At 39.1% G+C, this 24833-nt stretch overlaps 4 protein-coding genes across 4 annotated transcripts; 2 read left to right on the forward strand and 2 right to left on the reverse strand.

The window, feature by feature from the left end:
* Window positions 1-343: 343 nt before the first annotated feature.
* On the reverse strand, window positions 344-1671 carry LOC137939022 (protein neprosin-like). Its single transcript, XM_068784188.1, has 4 exons — window positions 1516-1671; window positions 1079-1132; window positions 849-989; window positions 344-790 (listed from the first exon to the last, which is right to left on the reverse strand). The coding sequence occupies exons 1-4, from the start codon at window positions 1669-1671 to the stop codon at window positions 344-346; spliced, it is 798 nt and encodes a 265-aa protein (XP_068640289.1).
* Window positions 1672-3007: 1336 nt separating this feature from the next.
* LOC137939030 (uncharacterized) lies at window positions 3008-8087 on the forward strand. Its single transcript, XM_068784197.1, has 15 exons — window positions 3008-3148; window positions 3255-3341; window positions 3457-3672; window positions 3764-3934; window positions 4042-4095; window positions 4183-4326; window positions 4426-4791; window positions 4891-4941; window positions 6195-6401; window positions 6510-6596; window positions 6706-6921; window positions 7045-7212; window positions 7305-7358; window positions 7448-7588; window positions 7641-8087. Exons 1-15 carry the CDS (start codon window positions 3008-3010, stop codon window positions 8085-8087), a joined length of 2550 nt encoding a protein of 849 aa, XP_068640298.1.
* Window positions 8088-9572: 1485 nt separating this feature from the next.
* LOC137939037 (protein neprosin-like) lies at window positions 9573-11414 on the reverse strand. Its single transcript, XM_068784209.1, has 6 exons — window positions 11274-11414; window positions 10787-11002; window positions 10512-10679; window positions 10354-10407; window positions 10122-10262; window positions 9573-9992 (listed from the first exon to the last, which is right to left on the reverse strand). The coding sequence occupies exons 1-6, from the start codon at window positions 11412-11414 to the stop codon at window positions 9573-9575; spliced, it is 1140 nt and encodes a 379-aa protein (XP_068640310.1).
* A 3453-nt stretch (window positions 11415-14867) lies between these two features.
* LOC137966038 (uncharacterized) lies at window positions 14868-24648 on the forward strand. The gene is made up of 5 exons (XM_068812495.1): window positions 14868-15299; window positions 15953-16886; window positions 22806-22901; window positions 23241-23377; window positions 24030-24648. Exons 1-5 carry the CDS (start codon window positions 15061-15063, stop codon window positions 24196-24198), a joined length of 1575 nt encoding a protein of 524 aa, XP_068668596.1. The 5' UTR covers window positions 14868-15060; the 3' UTR covers window positions 24199-24648.
* The last annotated feature ends 185 nt before the right edge of the window (window positions 24649-24833 follow it).

Here is a 24833-nt window from a genome sequence, read left to right on the forward strand (position 1 = left end):
TCCCCTTGCTTCGTTAATGGAGGAGGAATTCTTTGGCTCCCTACTGTCGTGCATTGGTGAGAGGCCGAAGAATTCCTTCCTCGTCACTTACATCCTACTAGACTTAGTTTTTAAAATTCAATTAGTAACATGCTTCTAAATGATCAGCTATCTTAAATACATTCATCGTTTAGAAACATAACCAATCAGATAAATTTAATAAACTAGATGGTGCCTCATATCTTTATCAAGGAAGAGTTGTGGAAACACTAAACATGACTTATCTACTAGAGACTAGAGTTTCTAAGAAGAAGATCCATCAGATTACAGACAATTTAAGCAAGGGAAGAACCCATTTTATTCATCAGATATCAAACGCCCTAGTGGAGTCTGTAACAAGCTCATTGCATACTTGGCCACCGGGTCCTTCAAAGCCGAAGTATCTCCCAAGATTGCCTGGATCATACCCATCTCGAAGCTGGTAGCAAGATGGCTTAGTTTCAAGATTAGAAAGTCCCACTGGCGCATCAAAAAACAAACCGTTGCCGTCGAGATACATAATATTTCTTGCATAGGCTGCATCTCCTGCAGTTGGGAAGCGGCCACTACCCATGGGCGGGTATGATCCACCAGAAGTGAGGGCTACCTCCCCTCCCCATGAGATCGAGGTTGCATACTGAGATAAATAGTTGAAGAGGGAACCTGGCCAGTATCCAACCTCTACTTGACCAACAGAAGCCTCACGATAAACCAACCACCAGTTTCCAGTGTTAGCATCCTGAGCATGAGAAGACGATATCAGAAATGGTTCCTGCAAATGAGCAAGATTGTCATAAACGTAAACTGGGTTATTGACATTGATATCTTACCCGCAACACATCCAGTTGTATTTCTACTACAGGGCCGCCGGGGACAGAGACTGGCAGGATCATCTCAGGCACAATGACTGAGCTCACTTGAACAAAACCAGGGCACCTCAAGTTGTAGCATCCCGTTTGATAACCATTATTCTAACATTAATCAAACAATCATGCATGACTCCTCATGAATAACGTTTGTTTAAAAAAACTGGAAGCAAATGATTATTCTGAAAACTTACTGTCCAAAAGAAGAACAAGTGAGTTGCATAATTCCCATACATGTTCGGATAAACCTGAATAATTCATAAAATGAGTTAAACTTAATTATGACGAAGAGTTTTCGTGTTAATTTTCCCGTTGTTCGTTGTGAGGAATATTTAATTACCTGCCATCCAACCTCTATGGTGTTTAATGGAGTGGAAGGATTGCTTGTAAGCCATAACTGGGCAAGACTGAAACTCTCTCCTATTCCGGGATTGGGTTGTGGATTCCAAACACTGAGTTTCACTTCTGTCCCAAAGAATGGGCCTCTCCTTAATGCTTCCGAGGCATACGAAGAACAAAATTAGAGATAGAGCCAGCTCTTGAGTTGTAGTTGAGATGTCAATACAGGAAATCGCAGGCTTTGAAGAAGAAAGAAAATGCGTAGAAGCCTTGTTGTTTGATAATCATTTACTTCATGAACTTCAGATTGTGGAAGCTTTCCATCCTGACCAAATTGTTGTTGCTTTTTTGTGAAATTAGAGACAGAGTCGGCTCTCAATAAATCCTCCATTTGGAACCTTCTACGGGGAACTGTTCCAAAAGGGCAACCTCCATGGGAAAATCCCATCTTCGTGGCTATTTCCGTTGGGTCTCTCTTCACTTTGTTTTGCAAAAAACTAGGCTCCATCTGCACCATACATAACTCCTATTCACAACCCTCTCAAATATATAAGTGAATAGAAACTATTTCCATACCATGAATATGCATTTCAAGAGAGACAAAAATGCACCAACCTGGACTGTGTGATGTCTCAGTAGACTATGATCAAATGTTGGCTGCTTCAAGATATCGACGCAATTGAACACTTCGCCATGCTCATTCTTTTATCAGGATATATAACCATCTTCAGTACCCTTACAACCATAATTGGTTTTTATGGGCAAATGTTAAAAGAAAAATATTATAGTATAATTGTCAAACAAAGTCTCACCGTTATAGTCTTCACACCAGGTCTGTTTATGAATTGCAAGTACTTCATCTCTAGGTATTCTTCTGAAGATAGTGTTCTGGCTTCACTCTAAAAGATTATTGACATCAAGAGAGTATGATCCGATAGATTTCATAAAATTGGTGAACCTTCCAAACCATGCCCTTAGGGACTGCTTCAAAACCAATTATGCGAAGAAGCCACAGATTCCTAAAAGACAACCCTCATCAAAGAGAAGGGTTTTCATAATTAAAAAACACAATTGATAACTGAGAGGTAATTTGCTGGACGTTTACTCATGCCTTGGACGAGACGCTATTCAATTATGTGGCTTTTCTTATTGGTTTGAATCACATGTAGTTTTTTAATTCCTGAAAGACATTGAAGGAATGATTATTTAAAACTTGTCTACTATTTGTTTCCTTAAAGCCTGGGCTGAAATATTTAAAACGTGCCCAAAGTTGTTGTTATTTTACCTTATCTTGTACTTCATTTGCTTCGGATACTTAAAAAGTTTCAAGATTTTTTACATTTGTTTCTCTGTGTGGTAACACTGTTAGGCATCTATGAGCCCATCAGAATCAAGACAACTAGCGTTGCTCTAGCATCAAGGCGAGATCTTATCAAGAAGTACCTCAAATCAAAGTCAAAGCTAAAAGCCAAATACTTGAATATGATTCATTATTGTGCATGTATATCCATGTTTCGATTAAATAATAGAGAAGATCAGCTTGAAACTCTTATAAATAGCCCACTTTGCAAGTAGTTCAAACCACGAAGAAGAAACCCATTTGGGTGAGCTTCAGGTTGCTTTTGTTTCTGAGTTCTATTTCATTAGTCCGTTTAGATTTCCTTTACGTCTTTCTTTTGTCTTTTTGTTTCTTTTGGTGTAGTAAAGTTGAGTTTCTAGTTGTTAAATGGCTTATGTTTCACTAATTGTAGGGAAAAAATTCAGGCTTTGACGTGTTGAGAAACATGGAAACTACTCCAATCTTGTTTTTGCTTCTACTGTCACTCACCATTTGCTGTGAGGCCGGGTTTCTGTCTTCAGAAGAATACCTGGAGATGAACAAGTACCTGGCCTTCATCAACAGGCCTGGAGTGAAAACTATCAGGGTAAAAATAAATTATTCAACGACGACTCTTATCTATCTTAAAATTTTCTTTTAACATTAGCTTGGATAAAGATTTGATCATAGAATTTTATTTGTTCTGAAAATAGAATGTGCATGGCGAAGTTTTCGATTGTGTTGATATCTTCAAGCAACCGGCATTTGATCACAGCTTGTTGAAGAATCACACAGTCCAGGTAAGTTTATCAGATTCTAGCTCTCCCTTAAAGCATTTGATCATTTTGCAAGCAACTAGTCGTTGTTTTCTGATATGTTAATTTGTGAGAGTCGTGAATGGGAGTTGTGGTGCAGATGGAGCCTAGTTTTGTGAAGAACAAGTTTAAGGGAGATCCATCCTACATAGCCATGAAGAGTGGATTATCTGATGGAGGTTGCCCTGTTGGAACTGTTCCCCTCAGAAGAGTCCAAATGGAGGATTTATTAAGAGCTGGCTCTGTCTCGAAGTACGTTAAAAAACAACAAAAAGGTGACCGGCATAACAAGCTTTCACAGTCTGTATTTCATGAGGTAAATGATGATGAAACAGCCAAAGCTTTCTTCTTCAAAACCTGTTATTTCCATATCTAACAACTTGTGTTTGTTTCGTTTTTATTACCAGTATGCTGTTGCTAGAATGCCAGGCTCAGGTTCATACCACGGGACAGCAGTGACACTCAATGTTTGGAATCCACAACCGAATACAGGAACAGGAGGGATTTTCAGTCTTGCCCAGTTATGGATCACTAACGGACCTTACCAGGAAATAAACACCATTGAGGTTGGATGGCAAGTAAGTGATACTTCACTGCGAAAAATGAGAAAACAATACCCTCGTCATAGTCAAATTTATTGTTTCCCTTTGAAGATTATCAGATACTCATTTGCTGAATTATTTAGGTTTATCCGAATATGTACGGGAATACTGCAACTCACTTGTTCATCTACTGGACGGTAAGTTTTTGGAAGAATATCTTTGATTTCGTCCACTGAATATTATTTGTTTTTGGGATGAGCCATGCATGACTGCTTAAACTTCAGGCTGATGGTTATCAAAATACTGGATGCTACAATCTGAAGTGCTCTGGTTTTGTTCAAGTGGACCCAAACATTTTTCCAGAAATGATCCTACCAACCTCTACAACCGGCGGTGCCCAAGTAGAAATAAGACTCACTGTGATTAAGGTAAGACTGGATACTTCATCATTTAAAAAGTTCTAAAATCATTATAAGTCTTAGCTTGATTATGTTCTAACCTTTGCGAGGTTGTCCACTCACTCTCAGGATTCCGCCACTGGAAATTGGTGGTTGAGTTATGAAGAGGCTTCCGTTGGTCAAGTATGGGTTGGGTATTGGCCAGCTTCCCTCTTCACCTATTTAGCTCAAAGTGCAGATAGGATTGATTGGGGAGGCGAGATCACCGGCACAGCATCGTACCCGCCGATGGGTAGTGGAAGATTCCCAAGTGAAGGATATGGAAATGCAGCTTATGCAAGAAATATTCAGTATGTGGACAACAGCGACGCGTTTGTCGATGTGCCTAGCCCTCTTATAATAGACGAGACTAAGAAATCTTGCTACCTGCTTCAAGATGATGGGTACGATCCCACCTTTGGCAGATACTTTTTCTTTGGGGGACCAGGTGGAGCTGTTTGCAATGCCCTACTTACACAACCCACTCGGGCATTTGACATCTAATGCTGGACTTCAATGTCTTGTCTTGCTTAAACTGATGATGTTGGAAACCAGGATGTAGCAGTAGTCTGCAATAACGGGTCGCATTTGCCTGTGGGCAATGCTGTTTAATGTCTGTAGTGTCTAATCGAATAAGTCATCTGTAGTGTTTCCAAAATCTCCATCTATCTACTTGTATTGGAGACTTAGTCATCTAATAATGGGTTTTTCTTTCCACACAATAGGCCATCTAATAACTCCCTAATTCCCACTTTCAAATTAGACTGGTTTTTCAATTTGCCCATAGAACTAGTTAATGATCACTCTCTCTCTCTCTCTCTCTCTCTCTCTCTCTCTCTCTCTCTCTCTCTCTCTCTCTCTCTCTCTCTCTCTCTATCTATCTATATACTAGAAAAAATTCTAGCCACCAGAAATGTTGAAAAATCAAGCCACCATAAATGAATGAATGAACAGAGAAGAACTTCAAAGTAATTGAGAGCGACAACAAGAGAAGGAGCCAAAGGGGACGGATTTTTGAATGCCTTGAATTGAATGAATGAAGTGAGTTTACATGGATTTATATAGTTTTTCAAAACCCTTCAAAAGTAACAAAAAGATCATGCATGGTGGTATTCAGATGTCTTAAGATTTGTATACAAATCAATGTGATCTTCCTTCATCTCCTTGTATTTCAACATAAATTGGCCATCTAATAAGACGCTAATTGCCACTTTCAAATTAGACCGAGTTTGCAATTTGTCCATGGTTTGGGTGAGACCACACACCATTTTACAGAATAACATATGGGTCTGAAAGGGATCATTATAAGTTTCCTACCAACCTCTACTACAAACGGCCAATAAAAGATGCTGCCATCCTACTAAACTCCGTTTTTAAAATACAAACCGGTGACTTGCTTCTAAATGATGAGATATCTTATATGCATTCTTTGTTAGAAAATTTATGCACTCCATTATTGACTTATTTTATCTACTGGGAATATATTCCAAGGGCAAGCGAGTGAGAAACTTCAGGAAATTAATAAAAAAAACAAAGTCACCGTCTGTAGCATTTCATATTTCCTGTCTTTCATTAAAGAATGGATTGTTTTAATACTAACAGACTTGGTTTTTTTGTTTTTTTTAACTTGTTTACTGATCATATTCCTACTAGAAAGAAGAATAATAAAGAAAGACTTCGAATAAAAAACATAGTCGCATTATTTAAGATGGATAATATTAGCTTGCAACTCCTACATAAAATATCAGTACTCCAGTTCAAACGACGAAGAAGAAACACATTTTGGGTGCGATTCAGGTTCTCTCCTCTATCCATACTTCTCTTTCCTTTGTGATTTTTTGCTGGTTTTTTGTTAGTAGACTGAAGTTGAATCTCTTGCTGACATAATTGCTCATATGTTTCAGCCATTTGAGATGTCGTCAAACATGGCAACTACTCCAGTGTTACTTCTGCTCTTGATGTCAATAATCTTTTGGAGTGAAGCCAGAACACTATCTTCAGAAGAATACCTAGAGATGAAGAAGTACTTGCAATTCATAAACAGACCTGGTGTGAAGACTATAACGGTGAGACTTTGTTTGACAACTATACTATAATATTTTTCTTTTAACACTTGCCCAGAAAAAAATTATGGTTGTAAGGGTACTGAAGATGGTTATATATCCTGATAAAAGAATGAGCATGGCGAAGTGTTCGATTGTGTCGATATCTTGAAGCAGCCAGCATTTGATCATAGTCTACTGAGGAATCACACACTCCAGGTTGGTGCATTTCTGTTTTTCTCTTGAAATGCATACTCATGGTATGGAAATAGTTGCTATTCACTTATATATTTGAGAGGGTTGTGAATAGGAGTTATGTATGGTGCAGATGGAGCCTAGTTTTTTGCAAAACAAAGTGAAGAGAGACCCAACGGAAATAGCCACGAAGATGGGATTCTCCGATGGAGGTTGCCCTTTTGGAACAGTTCCCCTTAGAAAGTTCCAAATGGAGGATTTATTGAGAGCCGGCTCTATCTCTAATTTCACAAAAAAGCAACAACAATTTGGTCAGGATGGAAAGCTTTCACAATCTGAAGTTCATGAAGTAAATGATTATCAAACAACAAGGCTTCTAAGCATTTTCTTTCTTCTTCAAAGCCTGTGATTTCCTGTATTGACATCTCAACTACAACTCATGAGCTGGCTCTGTCTCTAATTTTGTTCTTAGTATGCATCGGAAGCATTGAGGGGAGGTCCATTCTTTGGGACAAAAGTGACACTCAGTGTTTGGAATCCAAAACCCAATCCCGGAACAGGAGAGGGTTTCAGTCTTGCCCAGTTATGGCTTACAAGCGATCCTACCACTCCATTAAACACCATAGAGGTTGGATGGCAGGTAATTAAATATTCCTCACAACGAACAATGGGAAAATTAACACGAAAACTCTTCGTCATAATTAAGTTTAACTCATTTTATGAATTATTCAGGTTTATCCGAACATGTATGGGAATTATGCAACTCACTTGTTCATCTTTTGGACAGTAAGTTTTCAGAATGATCATTTGCTTCCAGTTTTTTTAAACAAACGTTATTCATGAGGAGTCATGCATGATTGTTTGATTAATGTTAGAATAATGGTTATCAAACGGGATGCTACAACTTGAGGTGCCCTGGTTTCATTCAAGTGAGCTCAGTCATTGTGCCTGAGATGATCCTGCCAGTCTCCGTCCTCGGCGGCCCTGTAGTAGAAATACAACTCGATGTGTTTCGGGTAAGATATCAATGTCAATAACCCAGTTTATGACAATCTTGCTCATTTGCAGGAACCATTTCTGATATCGTCTTCTCATGCTCAGGATGCTAACACTGGAAACTGGTGGTTGGTTTATCGTGAGGCTTCTGTTGGTCAAGTACAGGTTGGATACTGGCCGGATTCCCTCTTTAACTATTTATCTCAGTATGCAACCTCGATCTCATGGGGAGGGGAGGTAGCCCTCACTTCTGGTGGATCATACCCGCCGATGGGTAGTGGTCGCTTCCCAACTGCAGGAGATGCAGCCTATGCAAGAAATATTATGTATCTCGACGGCAACGGTTTGTTTTTTGATGCACCAGTGGGACTTTCTAATCTTGAAACTAAGCCATCTTGCTACCAGCTTCGAGATGGGTATGATCCAGGCAATCTTGGGAGATACTTCGGCTTTGGAGGACCCGGTGGCCAAGTATGCAATGAGCTTGTTACAGAATCCACTAGGGCGTTTGATATCTGATGAATAAAATGGGTTCTTCTCTTGCTTAAATTGTCTGTAATCTGAATGGGTTTTCTTCTTAGAAACTCTAGTCTCTAGTAGATTAAGTCATGTTTAGTGTTTCCAAAACTCTTCCTTGATAAAGATACGAGGCACCATCTAGTTTATTAAATTTATCTGATTGGTTATGTTTCTAAACGAAGAATGTATTTAAGATAGCTGATCAGTTAGAAGCATGTTACTAATTGAATTTTAAAAACTAAGTCTAGTAGGATGTAAGTGGCCATTTGTCCTTGTCCACCTAACTGAGAGTGAGAAACTTATAATAATCCCTTGCTTTAGTGCTTCCAGTGGGAGACTGTAACAAGTCAATTAATATAAAAGTTTTCCTTAAATACAACGAGATCTACCTACCAAAGGTATCACACATTAAAGAAATACACTTGCTGAAAAACTTATTTCGGTAGAGCGATTGCTATAGAAAACATAAAATATCATAAAGATAAGACACCATGACTGAGTATCAAGATCATACAAGAAGACAACTATGGACTAGCCAAAATTAAGGAGGACAACTCATATCAAGGTCAAATTCTTTCAAGTTTTATCATCAAGTTCTTTCAAGCATTGGTATAAATTCTGGATCAGGTTGGCTGGTTAAACGGGTTTCAACCAAACCCAGAGCCTTATCCAGCTTCTGAAGATTCAAAATCAAATTTGGGTCAAAACCTAATTGACAGGCTTGGTTGGTTCAACCAGTAATCTAGCTAACCTAGCCAAGTCAACCTGATCACACACACGGGAGAGATTTATTTCCCATGTAATGCAGTGTGGGGGAGGGGTGATAAAAAACAGAATACAGAGGAGAGTATAAACTTCCGACTGGCTTGCTTCTTTCTCTTGTAAAAATTCTTCTTCTTCTTCTTGTTTGGGCAACCAGTGCTGCTACTCTGTTTGGATGGCGTGCTTTCTGACATGAACTACTTGTTCCCTTCTTGTATGAACCATATGAGATGAACTCGAGAAAACTAATCGAATGAATTTTTTTAATAAGAAAATTTTCTAGTGAAAAAACAGTCAAAGAAAAATGTTTTCCCCATTATTTTGTTGTCTTTTGGTGATACTAAATGTCCCTAACTAGTACATTCAATCAAAATGAAATACCAAATATATACAAATTTATTATGTTATAGGTATCCAAATCTATTCTAGTTCGACCAATGGTGAACTGGGTTAGACTAAAGAATTCATTCATACCTCTAGTTCAATGGTTGATCCAGGTTTTAGAAAATAAGTAAGTAGGGGAAATTAAAAACCTATCAATATGATTTGATAAGGCAGTAGAAACCCAATTGAAGCAGAAAATACCCATTTATTTGAACATCGATCTCTAGGTGATCATCTAGAGTTTCAAACAAGAAGCAAATTCAACAGATTCAGATTACACAGACAGTTGCTATATCATAGTTTTAACAACATCAGCTAGAGAAGAACCCATTTTCTTCATTAGATGCTAAATGCCCTAGTGGATTCTGTAACAAGCGCATTGCAAACATTGCCACCAGGTCCTCCAAACCCGAAGTATCTCCCAAGATTGCCTGGATTATACCCATCTCGAAGCTGGTAGCAAGATGGCCTAGTTTCAAGCTTAGTAAGTTCGATTGGAGCATCAAAAAATAAACCATTGATGTCCACGAACTGGATATTTCTTGCATAAGCTACATATCCAGGTGCTGCAGTCGGGAAGTTGCCACTACCCATCGGCGGGAATGTTCCACCAGGCATGGTGTCGACCTCTCCTCCCCAATCGATCGTGCTTGCACTTTGAGCTAAATAGGTGTAGAGGGAACCTGGCCAGTATCCAACCTCTACTTGACCAACAGAAGCCTCATTAAAAATCAACCACCAATTTCCAGTGTTAGCATCCTGAGCAGGAGAAAACGAAGCATTCTGTCAGTTCTTACTGTTTATGCAAGATTGTTATGAATTGTAAAGTGGGTTGACGGCTAATGAATCTATATCGTAAACCCAGAAACATAAAGAATCTGGTCTTACCCGAACCACAGTGAGGATTATTTCTACTATAGGACCGCCGGGGACGGAGACCGGCAGGATCATCTCAGGCACAATCACTGAGCTCACTTGAACAAAACCAGGGCACCTCAAATTGTAGCATCCCGTTTGATAACCATTATTCTAACAATCAAACAATCAAGCGTGAGTTCTCATCATGGAACAAGTATCACTATCCTGAAAATGAAAGCAAATGTTTATTCTAAAAACTTACTGTCCAGAAAATGAACAAGTGAGTTGCATAATTCCCATACAAAGTTGGAGAAACCTAAATAATTCAGCAAATGAGTTCATTTAGATTAATGGAGAAAAAATAAAGTTAATTATCTTGAAGATTTTTCATTTTTGCTCAATTTTGCCTAAATTAGTTACCTGCCATCCAACTTCTATGGTGTTTACTGGAGTGTAAGGCAAGCTTGTAACCCACAACTGTGCAAGACTGAAAATCCCTCCTGTTTGGGGATTGGGTTGTGGATTCCAAACACTGAGTGTCACTGCAGTCCCATAGAATGGACCTCCCATCAATCTTTCGGCAGCATACTAAACAAACAAAAATGAAACAAATAGCTGTAGTTGAGATGTCGATACAGGAAATAACAGACTTGGAAGAAAATGCTTAGAAGCCTAGTTGTTTAAACATCATTTACAGCATGAACGTCCTGTTGCGAAAGCTTGTCATCCTGGTCAATTTTTTGCAGCTTTTTTGTGAAGTTAGAGACAGAGCCAGCTCTCAATAAATCCTCCATTTGGAACTTTCTAAGGGGAACAGTTCCAAGAGGGCAACCTCCATTAGAGAATCCAAGCTTCATGGCGATGTAAGTAGGGTCTTTCTTCACATTGTTTTGTATGAAACTAGGCTCCATCTGCACCATATATGACTCCCATTAACAGCTGTCTCAAAACTATGTCTTTCCTGGACACGATTATACAAGAGAATGCTACCTGGATTGTGTGATTCCTCAGCAAACTATGATCAAACGCTGGTTGCTTCAAGATATCGACGCAATCGAATACTTCACCATGATCATTCTTTTTTCAGGATAAATAACCTTCAGTATCCAAAATACAACAAATCTGTTTCGGGCAAATGTTAAAAGAAAAATACTACGATAAAATCATCAAACAAAATCTCACCGTTATAGTCTTCACACCAGGTCTGTTTATGAACTGCAAATACTTCTTCATCTCTAAGTATTCATCTGAAGATGGTGTTCTGGCCTCACACGAAAAGACTAGTGACACCAGGAACAGAAATAACACCGGAGTAGTTGTCATATTTGCCCACACCTCAAATGGCTGAAACATGAGAAGTTTTATCAGCGAGAGACTCAACTTCATTCTACCATTAGAAAACAGCAAAACATGACAAAGGAAAGAGACATATGTTTAGGAAACAGAAGCAACCATACATGGTACGAGGAGACAACCAGAAGCCCTCCCGGAAGTGTGTTTCCTCTTCTTCTTGGTTTGAACTGGCAAAGTACTAGTCTATCGGTAGGAGGTGCAAGCTGCTGAAATTATCATTTTTTAGAGAAACAACGGAAATATTAATTAGATGTGACTTTCTCTTGATTGGAGGGGAGGCACTGGATGGTGAGATGCCGCCTTGATGTTAGTGCTTCCAATGGCAAAGCGCGTCAAGTCAAAAAATAAGAAAGTCTTGCTTGATTACGATTAGAATCACCTGCCAATGGTGATAACTCACAAAGAAAACCGGTTAAAAAACTTATTTTGGAATGATTGCTACGACCCACAGTATATATAAAATACCAGGATAATACGTATGCACAGAAAATATATATAATGTCTAGATGAGATATGTCTAAAAAGTATCAGTTTTTAAGCAGCATGACATACATCTCGGATTTCTGAGACACCCATAACTAATATGAAGATCAACTAGGAAGTCAAATACCAAAACTGGGACTCAACTCATTTCAAGGCAATTAAAGAGAACAATTTTCTCCTGTTTTATCGTCTTCTTCTTTCAAAACTTCAACAATCTCATCGTCTCCAACGTTATATCAAGGGTATCCACAAGAATAGACAAACCGGATTCTCTTCCATAACAGCAAATAGTCATCAATAAATTACTTGATTACCAGTGCAGGAGACATGGTGTTCATGCGGAAGAAATGTGAAAATTTGATCCAAGAGGAGATGTCCAAAATAATTGTAAAAGACAGAAGAAAAAAGAAAAGTAGCTAGACAAAGTTGTTTTAACACCAAGGCGAGAGGTACAACAGCATGGAACGCTCTGTGAGCTCTTTAACCTGTAAGTGAAAATTAAATAGAAAAGAAGAACATTAATAATTTGAACCTCATCTAGCTTGTGTGGGAATTGAGGATATAAGTTCCTCTACTAACCAACATTTTGATGATAATGAACTCAGTTATTTAATTACAATTTATAAGTGAAATTTATGCAGAAAACATAGGTACAATAGAAATTTGTATTAGCGGATTTGAATCTAAGAAACAATAAGTTTTTAGCCAAATAATGGAGTCAACCCCTATGCAAATTTTACTAAGGGGGGGTTAGTCAACATGAATCAGGACATGAACTTTATCCGCATTACTCAGTTCATGTCCTGAGGTCGTTAGTGGATCGTCGGAGTTCAAGTCATGTACATGACTCACGAGATCATGCCCAAAGCATAAACGAGGGAAAACGCTTTCCTCCCAATTTTGAGAATCATGTACATGAAACGAGCGCACCCTCTCTTTGCCGCACACCCTCTCCGTGAGTTTGTTCATTTCCGTTTCCCACACCCCTTCTCTCCCCGAGCTCTCTGCTCCCTCTCTCGTCTCCATCGTCCCTCTTCGGTCTCCCTCTCAACCTCCGTTATAGAGTACGGGAGACTGAGAGGCTCTACGACGGAGGTCAAGAGGGAGAAGAGAGGGAGGGAGGCCTTCCTCCCTCGGCGACGACTTCTCTTCTCTCTTGGCGTCCCTCTCTCCTCCTCCTCCCCCCAGTCGGCCATCCTCCCTCTCCTCTCCCTCTCAACCTCTGTCGCAGAGCACGGGAGGTCGAGCATCTGTTGCAGAGCTTCTCGGCCTCCCTCTCTTCTCCCTCTTGGTGTACCATCGGAGCACCGCCGTCGCTGTTGCCCGCTGGCTCGCCGCTGAGGAAGACGACGATGGTTTAATTTTTCCTAACTTAGGAAAAATAAAACTATTGTCATAAAAATATATAATTTTTATTTATTTAATATATTTATTTATAATTACTATATTAAAATAGTGATTTAATAGTAAATATTTTATAATTAATTAAACCAATGGTTTTAAATTTTGTGAAAATATATTATTAATTAATAATACATAAAATATATTATGTACAAATATATAGTGTGTTAAAGTTATGATTAGATCAAAATTTTCTCTTAAATCATTCATTTTTAGGTTAAAGTATATCATATGTTATTAATAAATTAATAACTCAACTTATTACTTTCATTTTTTGTTATTTTTGTGCGTATTTCATTGGCTTATGTAATTACCATATGCACAATAAAATATCTAATTTAATTAATAAATATATTAATATATTTAATTATACATTAAATAACTTATTCGTGTAGTAATAATAGTTGTTTTACCTAATTTGGGGTTTAAGGATTATGTTGTAATTAAGTGTACTTTAAGGGTTTAAGGATTCTCTTATTTTTTATGTTTTTCTCATGTTGGGGCACTAATACTGGAAATTATTTTTCAATGTACGTGAAGTCGTCAACACTAACACCTAGTGCGAAGTTAAAATTCATGTACATGACTGACATGATCCTCATGTTGGAGATGAACATAAACTTCAAAAATCCATTTTGTTGACTAACCCCCCCTAAAAGGAGTTGAGTTGGCCCTGGTGGAGTCAACCCCTTCTGGTAGGAAGAAGGAAAGTAGAGTCGAATCCATCTAACAATAAGTTTTGAGAAAACTAGTGGAGTCGGCCCTTTTATTAAAATTGACTCAATATTGAGCTCAGAGATGAGTGGTCGACCCTGTCATAAAGAAGAAGGAAGAGGTGGAGTCAACCCCGATATTAAAATTGACTCAAAATCAAGCCCAAAGAAGAGTGCTCGACCCTGTATTAAAGAAGAAGGAAGAGGTGGAGTCGACCCCTGCCCAATAGAGTTGACCTCTATATAAAAGTTTTAGATGGATTCGAGTGCCCAAAGAAAGATTCGATCTACAATCTAACTATCGCTGCCAAAGGATTTGACCTCCCACCCGTCACTTTAGTTGATCCCATAGTGCAAAATTTCAAATGGTCTCCAAATTTTGTAAGTGACCTACCAATATTACAAACAATAAAATAAGAATTATTGAACATGTTTATGAAAGTCCATATCTGACTCCTCCAATTTGAGATACATCTTTTAGTACCAATACATCTCACCCAAAACCACATGATTTAAACCAATACAATAAAAATCACATTGTTATGGTGATGAAACAGTTGAATCGGGTTTGATTATTGATTGACTTAGAGGAAAATTATGTTCTCAATTTGCCAGGTAAATCGTAAAATCCGGTTAGGTTAGTCGATTTTTCTTGTCTAGTAGATTGCTTGAACCCAATTCAACTAATTGGTCTAGTCTGAATTCTATATCACCCATTTAAAAAACACTATGATATCTATAAAAAAAAAGTTAATTTTAAAGCAAATCCAAAGAGCAACACCCTTTGAATAAACTCAAGCTGGTGAAGGCCTAAATTCTCTCCGCACCCAAAGGCTTCACTTGCTTGCAAAATTGGGAAGAGTCGTTGAAGGCTTGGTGGGAGCTTCCCACTGACGTTATTCAATTGCCCAACCAAGCGTAGAGACCCTTATTTTTTATTTCTCCTCCCTAACTCGCTCTCGATCACAGAAAATTAATCAAGAGAGAGAAGCAAGGACGAGCAAGAGGGCGAACAAAACATGCGCTGCAGAGATCTTCTCAGACTTCCTGCGGATCTGATTCTGTTGGGGTTTGTTTTTCTGTTATGCAATCCGTGTACCCATGTTGAAGCTTCGATCCACGACTACAGGAACGAAGCTTTCATCCCCAAAGTCAATTCGTTCTTCTTCCATGGTGGCAGTGAAGGCCTGTATGCGTCCAAGAACCACGACAGCAAGCCTACGGATGGGAAGTTTGCTAATGGGAAGTCTTATATCTGGTGATATTTCAGTGCCCAGTGCCTTCTGCTCTGCTTTTTTTAACTATGCCTCTTTTTTTTTTTTTTTTTCTTTTTTGGTGGATTGAAGACGAAGCATGTGATTAAAGTTTACTGCTTTGTAAGTTTTGTCTCATTTATTCTGAGAGGCTTCGCGGTGGAAATCGAATTAGCGAAATCTGGGTTCCGTTTGGTGGCTAGTGTTAAATATTTTAATTTTTTTATTACTTTATTTAAATTGTGAGCTTTTCGGAAACGATTTGGAAGATATTATGGCAAGAACAAATGTTGTTTGTTCCTGAGATATGCTGCATACTTTACTGTATTTTAGTGGTCAATCTAGGAAATGGTCTTCTAATGACACTGAAAAGATGATAGTTATGGTATTTTTCCGAAAGGGGAGTCATTTTTAACAGGTGTAGTAATCTGTTATAATGGGTCTTAGTGGTTGATTCAGTTATGTTGGAAGAATTTTGTAAAGATGATGAGTTGAAAAAAGTTGGTTTTTGTATTTAGAGATAGAAGTTTTTCTATGTCATGCTCTTTTTATTAAATACTAATGTGAGGTCTCGTGTTCGAATTTTTACTGGTTTCTTTGGATATCTGAGTTCCAAATGGAACCTAAAAACACTGTTTTTTCTCCAACTTTGCTTCAGGTTTGAATCAGTTACCTTCCGGAGGACAAAGGAGTCAACTTCTATGCACCATAAAATGCAACAGAGGACTGGATTAGTGGAAGCCATAATAGTTGAAATTAAAGACAGAGATAAGATTGGTGGTAACTATTTTAATTCTGATGATATATGCTGCACTCCAGAACTTGCAAAAGCAGGATCCTGTAAGGTAGGCGAGGTAATTATTCGTTCAAATCCTGATCACAATGATTCACCAAAACGCATACAGACTTTTTTTGAGGGAACAAATGAAGAAGTGAAGATGATACCTCAAACTGTTGAAATAAACCGTACTGGAATGTACTACCTGTACTTTATGTTTTGTGACCCACAACTCAAGGGTACAGTTATCACTGGAAGAACTGTGTGGAGAAACCCAGAAGGTTATCTGCCGGGGAAGATGGCCCCGCTAATGACATTCTATGGCTTCATGTCTTTTGCATATCTTATACTTGGCCTTGTATGGTTTCTCCAGTTTGTGCGATTTTGGAAAGACATATTGCAGTTGCACTATCACATTACAATGGTAATAGCATTAGGGATGTGTGAAATGGCTTTTTGGTATTATGAATATGCCAATTTCAATTCAACTGGAAGTAGACCAATGGGCATTACCATATGGGCAGTAACTTTCACTGCTGTCAAGAAGACTGTCTCTCGTCTTCTCCTGTTGGTGGTTTCAATGGGATATGGAGTAGTGAGACCCACATTAGGTGGTTTGACTTCTAAAGTAGCCCTTCTTGGCCTTGTATATTTCGTTGCTTATGAGGCTCTGGAGCTCGTCGAACATCTGGGTAATATCAATGACTTTTCTGGAAAGGCAAAGCTCTTTCTGGTACTTCCTGTTGCTATTTTGGATGCGTGTTTTATACTTTGGATATTTTCATCACTATCAAAGACCCTTGAGAAGTTGCAGGTATGGTATCTACTTCCATGTTTTCTGTTGCTGTAGTACATTCTTTATATATTTTTTTTCAGATTTTTTTAGTGAATTACTTTTTCAAATGTTCAATTGGCCCCTGGTGCATTCAACATTCAACAAAAAAAATGTCCAATTGGCAACATGCATGGAAATTTCTTATGGTGTAGAATAAAAATAGTAAATACAACGTAATGTACATTAATTAGATAAAATTGTTTTCCGGTTTGACACTGTACTTTTATTTGGAATAGTTGTCCATTAAGCTCACTAAGCATTTGAGTAAGCATGTAATTGCTGAAAAACAATTATCTTATCCTTTGGTTTTTGTGAAATAGGAAGAATTTCACTATCTCCAATCTCAATGTCAGTAGGGATGGAACCAGGGAGGGTTAAAGGGGAACCCATCCTGAACGGCATTGCTTAATGCAGGCTAGGGCATAGGTTTTCTGTGAAGAAAACTGTAACAGGGACAAGGTGAGGAGAGGTTTCCTTGGCCCAAACTTGTGAAGGTTCTACTATTTTACCTTGTATATTTCCGTAATGACCTAAGTTTAAAACATGAAAGAAATATGTTAAAGGTCAGGGGTATTTTTTCAGGGTATTGTGTTCTGAAGTTATAGTTTGACAGAGGTGAATTAGTTGTGTGTAATGTAATTTTTTCGTTATTTTATTACTGGTTGGTGGCTGTAAGAGAGACAGCTAAAGTAGGGGCATTTCTGTCCTTTTCCCTTGTAACCACTTAAAGCTAAGAATAAAGATGTTAGGGCTCAATCTTTTCCCCTAACCAGACAGTTCTCTCTAACATCTTCGCCTCCTCTCTCTTCTTCTTCTTCTTCTTCTTCTTCTCTATTTCACTTTCTCTTCCAAAATAGTTCTTTTTTATTATTTTTAAAAATGATTTATTTAAACTATAGGTGAGTTATTGAAAAAAGACTTGTAATGAAAGAAACGAATGAAAACATCTTTGTGAGGGCATTTTGGTTACATGGGGATAAGGTAGGGTAATGATGGAGCTGGAAATCTAACACCGACACAAGTTTTAACAATGATAGGGTTCGGGATTGGGGTAACCAGCAGGTTCAAGTGTTTAGAAACTGCTTTGAACTTGGCCTAAATCCATCCAGCGTATGACATCCTTTCAGGGTTTTCTTGTGTTCCAATCAGTATTGTTAGTTTAGCAAGGTATTGTAATCTTCATCTTTTCTTTTAATACAGCTTATACATCTTCTTTCAAAAAAAAAAAAACAGTACTGTTAGATCTGGACTGGACTGGACTGGACTGACTGGTTGAATTGGATTCAACTAGACCCAGTCCCTTTGTCAAGTTTATATACAATTGAAATCTGACATTGAAGAAAACCTGGCTTATCCAGCCATTGAGATCAATTTAACACCGAAATCAACTGACCTGGCTGAGTTAGTAAGCTACCTGGTCACATGGGGAGAGGTCTACTTCCCTATGCAATACCACAGGGGAGGTGGGTGCTGGTTCCCCCCTCCATGTCTACGTTCGACATGGAAGGGCCATGCTGTTGACAACGAGGAGGTGGGGTCTTTCTCCTGTGACTGAAGAAAAAGAGGGAGGAACAGCGATTCCCCTCTTCTTGGAACCTAGGCCAGCCCTCATCCATTAATAGACTCCTTAAGTCCCTTTTGAACCTGATTTTGTAGAGGCTTGAAAAATGGGGCTCTAGGTGAAAAGATACTTTATCCTCTAAGGAGGCTGTTGCACCCTTTTAGAATCCACCTAGGCCAAAATCTCCCCCTTGCTTTGTAAAAATGATATTTGCAATTATTCTCTCTTTCCTCTTATGTATTGGTAATGCCCGAGAAAATTGAGATGCCAAAAGGAATGTTTATTTAGAAGTGCCTCTCAAACTTGATTAACTACTATTTAATCAATTTGAAGGAAGTTTACTTAACTAAAGGACGTTGTGGTTTAGTGTTGAGATAGTTTTACATTGGTTGAGAAGTTTCCCACAACCTACTACAAAAACCTGTGTTTGGCATGTCCACTAGGGGTAGACACAAGCTCAGCCAATCCAAACTTTTTTAGTCTCATGCTTAGCTAGATCATAATCTCTAGGCTTAAGCCCGTCAGTTGTTCTCATGGTTGAGCTCAAGCTAAGCTCATGGGTTCAAGCTCAGCTTGGTTCGAGCTTGAAAAGGAGATGAAGTTTGTCAATGTAAAATAAGAGGGTGTGATAACAGGAAGAATGATAGTGCAAGTAGCGGAGAAAAGAATAGAAGATAACAAGTCAATGAGGAGGAAAAGAAAGGAATAACCTGTTGCACAACAAGAACAAGTGTGCCCATCAAGGTTTCAATCAAAATCTGGGCAAGAATGGCATAGAAAGGAAGATGATGGCTAAAAAATAAGTTAGGAAGATGGAGGAAGAGAGGAAGGAGACAAGAAATGTGGAGGAAGAGAAAGAAAATAGAGAGAAGAGTAAGACGAATAGATGACAAAAAGTACTTCATAGAAGACAAAACTGCATAGAAGACAAAACAAAAGGCAAGCGAAGAAAGACAAGGTGAAATAATTGTTCAATGCGACAGTTTAATGTTGTCTCATTGCTATTCACAAGGAAATTCCCTAGAAACAAAAAGAAAAACCCAAAAAAACTTTAAAAAATTTCTAAAAAATTTCAAATCTTTTATTTGGTACTTCTTTCGCCTTTTGTTTCATTTAATGCTCTACAACTTTAATTTAATTCTTTTCTCATTATACATGAGGCTTTAGTTTTTTTGCCAAGGACATTAACATTTAATAGTTTACTGGGAAACAGATTGTGTATTGAAAAATAGAGGTGTGGGCCATCTAGCTGTAGATGACTTCAAGCTAGCTCATGAGCCATCAAGCTGAGCTGTGCAAAGCTTGGGTTCGGCATGATTTAGCTATTGAACTTGCCTCAAGGGTGGAGTTTGGCTCAAACTAGGATTAAAATCAGAGCCAAGCTAAAACTGAGCCAAACCTAATCTACTCGTTAGCTAGCTCAACTCAGTGCCACCCTTGTTTTCCACCCCAAGCCTAAGTTTTTGAATTAGAGGCCTTGCTCATGGTTTTGAAGCGGGTTTTTATGGGCCTCTACTGGTAATAGAGTTTTTACTCAAAGTTGCACTTTTCCAAAACCATGGTGAGGTCCACTAGCCAAATGCATATCCTTAAATAAATGAGAGGAAGGAGGAATGGATCGAACACAAGGCGCGACTCGGTGGGCGATCAACATGTGTTAGGAATTAGACGTCCTAATTTCAAACTAATGAAAGCAATAATAATAAACGCAGAAGAAGGGAAAAGCAAGCATGAAAATACAACAAGATTAATACAGTTCACCTCAAGGTGAGACTGCGTCTTATCTTCCACCGCTGCAGTAATCCATTATGAAGATGAAATAATTTACAAGAGAAATCACACACTAACAGGTGTTTTCTCTAACCTCTCTCGGGCTGCAACTCAAAGCCTCCGTGATGATGATAAAACCCTAATAGCACCGTCCCTCAATTATAAAAAAAAATTAGGGCAACCGCAATACAAGAATAAAATTCCCAAACTACCCTTAATGAAACAACAATTAATATATTGTGGACCGGGCGGGGGCTCTGCCCCCACATCCCCGGGAGGGGGGCGGTTCCAACCCCCACGACGACCTTACCGCGAAAGTAAATCCGCATACCGACTCAACGTAGGGCGTTGATTAGGCTCCATAACTTAACAACATGGACAACAACGACCAACCAGCAACCTAACAAACATTCAAAATGATGACGCGCACACTATGAACTCCAAACACCTTCGCTCGAACGACTTGAGTGAGAAGAGACAGGGAGCTTGGATTGTCAATGGCCCGAGGACCATTGAAGACGGGATCTCCACCGGTGATTGGATGATTGTATCTGGAAGACGGAAGCACCACCCTAGAAGGACTAACCACCACTTTGAACTCGGAGCTCCTACGCTCAACATGAACACTCTGGTTTGTGCCTTGGCTGCGGTGGTTCGCATCACCGCCATGATTGGAAGCAAACAATCATTCATATCCATGCCCTTCGTAGCAGTTATGGCTTTCGTCAATGGCGATCTGTGGAACTTTGGATGGGCTGTTTCTTATTCCATTTCACACTATCACAATTCCTCGGAGTTCGCGAATGCAGAATCATTCAACAACATGATGAGTTTATCATGGCTTGTCTCTACATTCTGGAGCACTCTGTGTCACAGGAACATTTTTTCTTGTCTGCAGCAACTCTTTCCACCAGTGCCCCTCCCCCAATAAATCACTCTTTAGCAACAACCGACACCCCCCACCTCGATATATCACTCATTGAATATTTGGTGCCCAACCATAAATGACTTACCTCTTGCCATTATAAACCCATATGACACCACTCTGGCCACCTTCACCTCTGGAATAGATGTCCCACCTCGCTCCCACTCCCCCCGTCTCCTACGCAACCCGCACTACCACTCTGACTCATGAGTTCACCACCAAACAGCCCCAATCAAACCATCCAAGCCTCTCTCCGCCTTTTCTGGCCACCTATTAGAGACGAAGAAGATGCAACCAAGACAGCTCCTGCAAGGCGAATCCAGCTGCCAGATTGTTATCCCCTCAATCCTGCCACTGGTGGGCTCATCTTCCCTCCACCAGTGGATAGATCTCGCTTCCTCATTGATGCTCCGCAATCTGAAAAACATACGTAGGATAGTGAAACATGCAGCAAATGATGGAATTAGCCAAGCTGATGGGTATTGTATACTCTGGAAACCTCCCTGGCGATAACTGTTCTGTCGAAGTGCAAAATTAAAATCGGAAATGATTATTGTTTCATGGAACACTCTTGGAATTGGATCTTCCAAAAGGCGTGCCTCCATCTGAAGTCTCCTCCCTGCCTCCAAGACCTCCATTGCCATTCTCCAAGAAACCAAAATTTAGAACCTCTGGCACTCCCCCAACCTCGGATGGATGGCCATTAACGTGGTCGGGTACTCCAGAGGCATCCTAGCTGTATGCAACTGTGATGACATTGATGCAATTAGCCTAAAAGTCCGAGATAAAATTTCCGGCCACATGTGGGGACTTGTGGGGATCTATGGCCAGACCAAGTATCGGGACCGGCACTCATTCTTGGACGTGCTGTTTAATCTCATCCAGCTTTGGCCTCTTTCCCTTCCTCCCAGTGGGTGACTTCAATGCCATAAGATTCTGCAGCGAGAAATCGGCACCAGCAAGCTGAATTACCTCTTCCATGAGGAACTTTGCAGACTTTATCAGAAGTTGCGATTTGGATGAGATTGCTCTGTCCGGTAAAATGGTTAGCCCCTTCCCATCCTCTCCAAGTTGAATTGCTCTTAAGGGTAGAATTCTGATCTTGGATCAGTTAACTAGACACAGAAGGAGGCTCCTGGATATTCCATAGATTTATGGACAGTATTCATAAGTCCATAGATTCATTTTGTATTCATACTACCATGGAACTCTTTCCATACAGATACTCTTAAAGGTTGATTTCTTCATTGCTTGCTTCTTTCTTTTTTCTTTTAATAAGTACTGCTTACTCATTTTTTGGGAAAACAGTGCAAAATTTCTACTGGTTTGACTGAACAGGTATCAAAATTACCCTTCAGTTCTGTTCATATAAATTTATATGGCCGTGTCCTTAAATGGCCTAAAAAAGTATGTTGACCTCATGTAGTAGTATTTTTTTTAGACAGCTGGAAGACTGTTCACTGCACGTGTTGCTGTATTCCTTGCTCTGTATCATTACTTACTCTGCGATTGCATTTGTTTGCTTCTTTCTTTTCTGAATGCAATGAAATTATTAATATGCATCTTACTTTACTTAAAAGCTTCTCACGTATTGCCTGGTTGAGCCTATATGACTGATGTGATTTTGTGGACTTTTGTTCAGTTGAGAAGAAGCATGGCCAAACTTGAGCTATACAGGAAATTCACCAATGCCTTAGCAGTATCTGTATTGTTATCTGTTGCTTGGATTGGCTATGAGGTTCTCTTCTTCATCCTTACTATATCATTTATTCAATCTGGCTCTGATGACCTATTTTTCTCTTGGACAATTCTAAACCGAAGTTTTATAAATGCATAATCTGTTAGTGCAAACTGTTCCTCTTTAACCCTACTGCAACTGAAAATATGGAATAACTGTTAAAATCATATTTACAATGGTGAAATTCCAAGTTGCGAGAAAGAATTGAATGAAGCTTAAACAGAAAGCCTTTATATTGCTATCAGCTCAAAAGTAAAACATGAGAAAAACTCTTAAATTTATAATTCAATATGTACTGGATGATTTTGATTTAAGCTTCATAATTGTGTGGGGATGCAGTTATACTTCAACGCATCCGACCCCTTGAGTGAGATGTGGGAAAGAGCATGGATTATTTCAGCCTTCTGGTCTGTGCTTGCATACTTGCTGCTTGTAGTGATCTGTGTCCTCTGGGCCCCATCCCAAAATCCAACTAGGTATGTTGTGGAGTTTTTTGCTTCTTTATGCCTATTGACTCTTAGTCTTCATTTTTGTTATTTCTGCTGTTCCATTGTGGATCAGGTTACTGGTTTTGCAGCCCAGTAAGCTGAGCAAATGGTCAATTTTTAGTATAAATACATAGCTAAATAAACAATATGGAGTCTAATATACCACTAGTTGGTGATGATCATCTATTGAGAACATCTATAGAGAACAATAAATGATTAGTTAACAAAATATTGGACATGGGGAGGAAGACCTCACTTTTTCCCTTCAGCGAAGTTATGGGCTTACTTTTTCTTCATATCCAAACATATATTCTGGTATCATGAGCTCTTCCTGGTTCCCTCACTGGAATTGACCAAGAAATTTAGAAACCCACATCAATCGTGACCTGGCTGGTCGAGTTCATAAGTTTTATCAAGTAAAACGCTGCTGTATATCAGTTTGTCATGGATCATAAGGGTAGCCTCAAACTGCCTCCTATGCTTCTTCAAGAGCAAATTACTCTTTAGTGGCTATTATGGCCTGCTTACCCCAGGCAGTGCTGTCCTGTTGTGGATCACAAGGATAGCCATAAATAGCTTTCCAAGCTTCTCTAAGAGAAAATGACGGTTGATGACTGTAATAAAGTGCTTGTCCCTGCAGGTATGCTTACTCCGAGGAAACAGGAGATGATTTTGATGAAGAGGCTGTGGTATTGACAACCAGTGTCACGAAGGCAACTGATATGGTCAGCAAGTTGGAAAGGAAGGAACGGAAGGCAGATCATGTGTTTGGACTTGGAGAAGACCTTGAGGAGGACAAGCGAGAGTGATGAGATGAACTCTTCTGGATTACCAAAACCTATCACATCTCATCCAATTAAGGAGCTTACTATACTGTAGTTACACCTGTAGTTGTATGTTGAAAGAACACCAAATGGAGAAAAGAAACAACAAAGCAGCCAAACTAAGGAAAGACAATTTGTAGATCTCTATACCCTCTGCATTCTGCTGAGAGATGTTTTTCCTGATTTGCCATATTCCTGTAAATTGTAACACATCAACAGTGATGGGCATGTAAGAGTAGTAACCTCATTGCCAGTTCACTTTGCTGTTAGAGTAGAGAGACTTCTCACATGTTGTTTCCTTGAGATGAATGTAATTTCTAAACAGCCACCCCTGCTGGTTATCTGTCATGCAGATATGACTTAGCAGGGGTTATCTGTCATGCAGATATGAATTTACTGTAGACTGTCTATATCCCAAAACTTTACTTTGTTATCTATTAGCAACATCATTTTATGTTGGAGAATATTGGGGTAATTTTAACTCCACGTAGAATCATTTTATAGTTGAGGATTTGATTTTACCCAAGGCCAATCCAATACGAAAAGTCATTTGGTGCAAAACATGTGAAACGTTATCTCAGCAGTTCAAGTTCTAAAAGTTATATAACTTTTAACATCAT

This window comes from Aristolochia californica, unplaced genomic scaffold (assembly GCF_029961685.1).
Source record: "Aristolochia californica isolate CCGP_79_NKW_82.1479 unplaced genomic scaffold, dmAriCali1.0.hap1 SCAF_10, whole genome shotgun sequence".
NCBI lineage: Eukaryota > Viridiplantae > Streptophyta > Magnoliopsida > Piperales > Aristolochiaceae > Aristolochia > Aristolochia californica.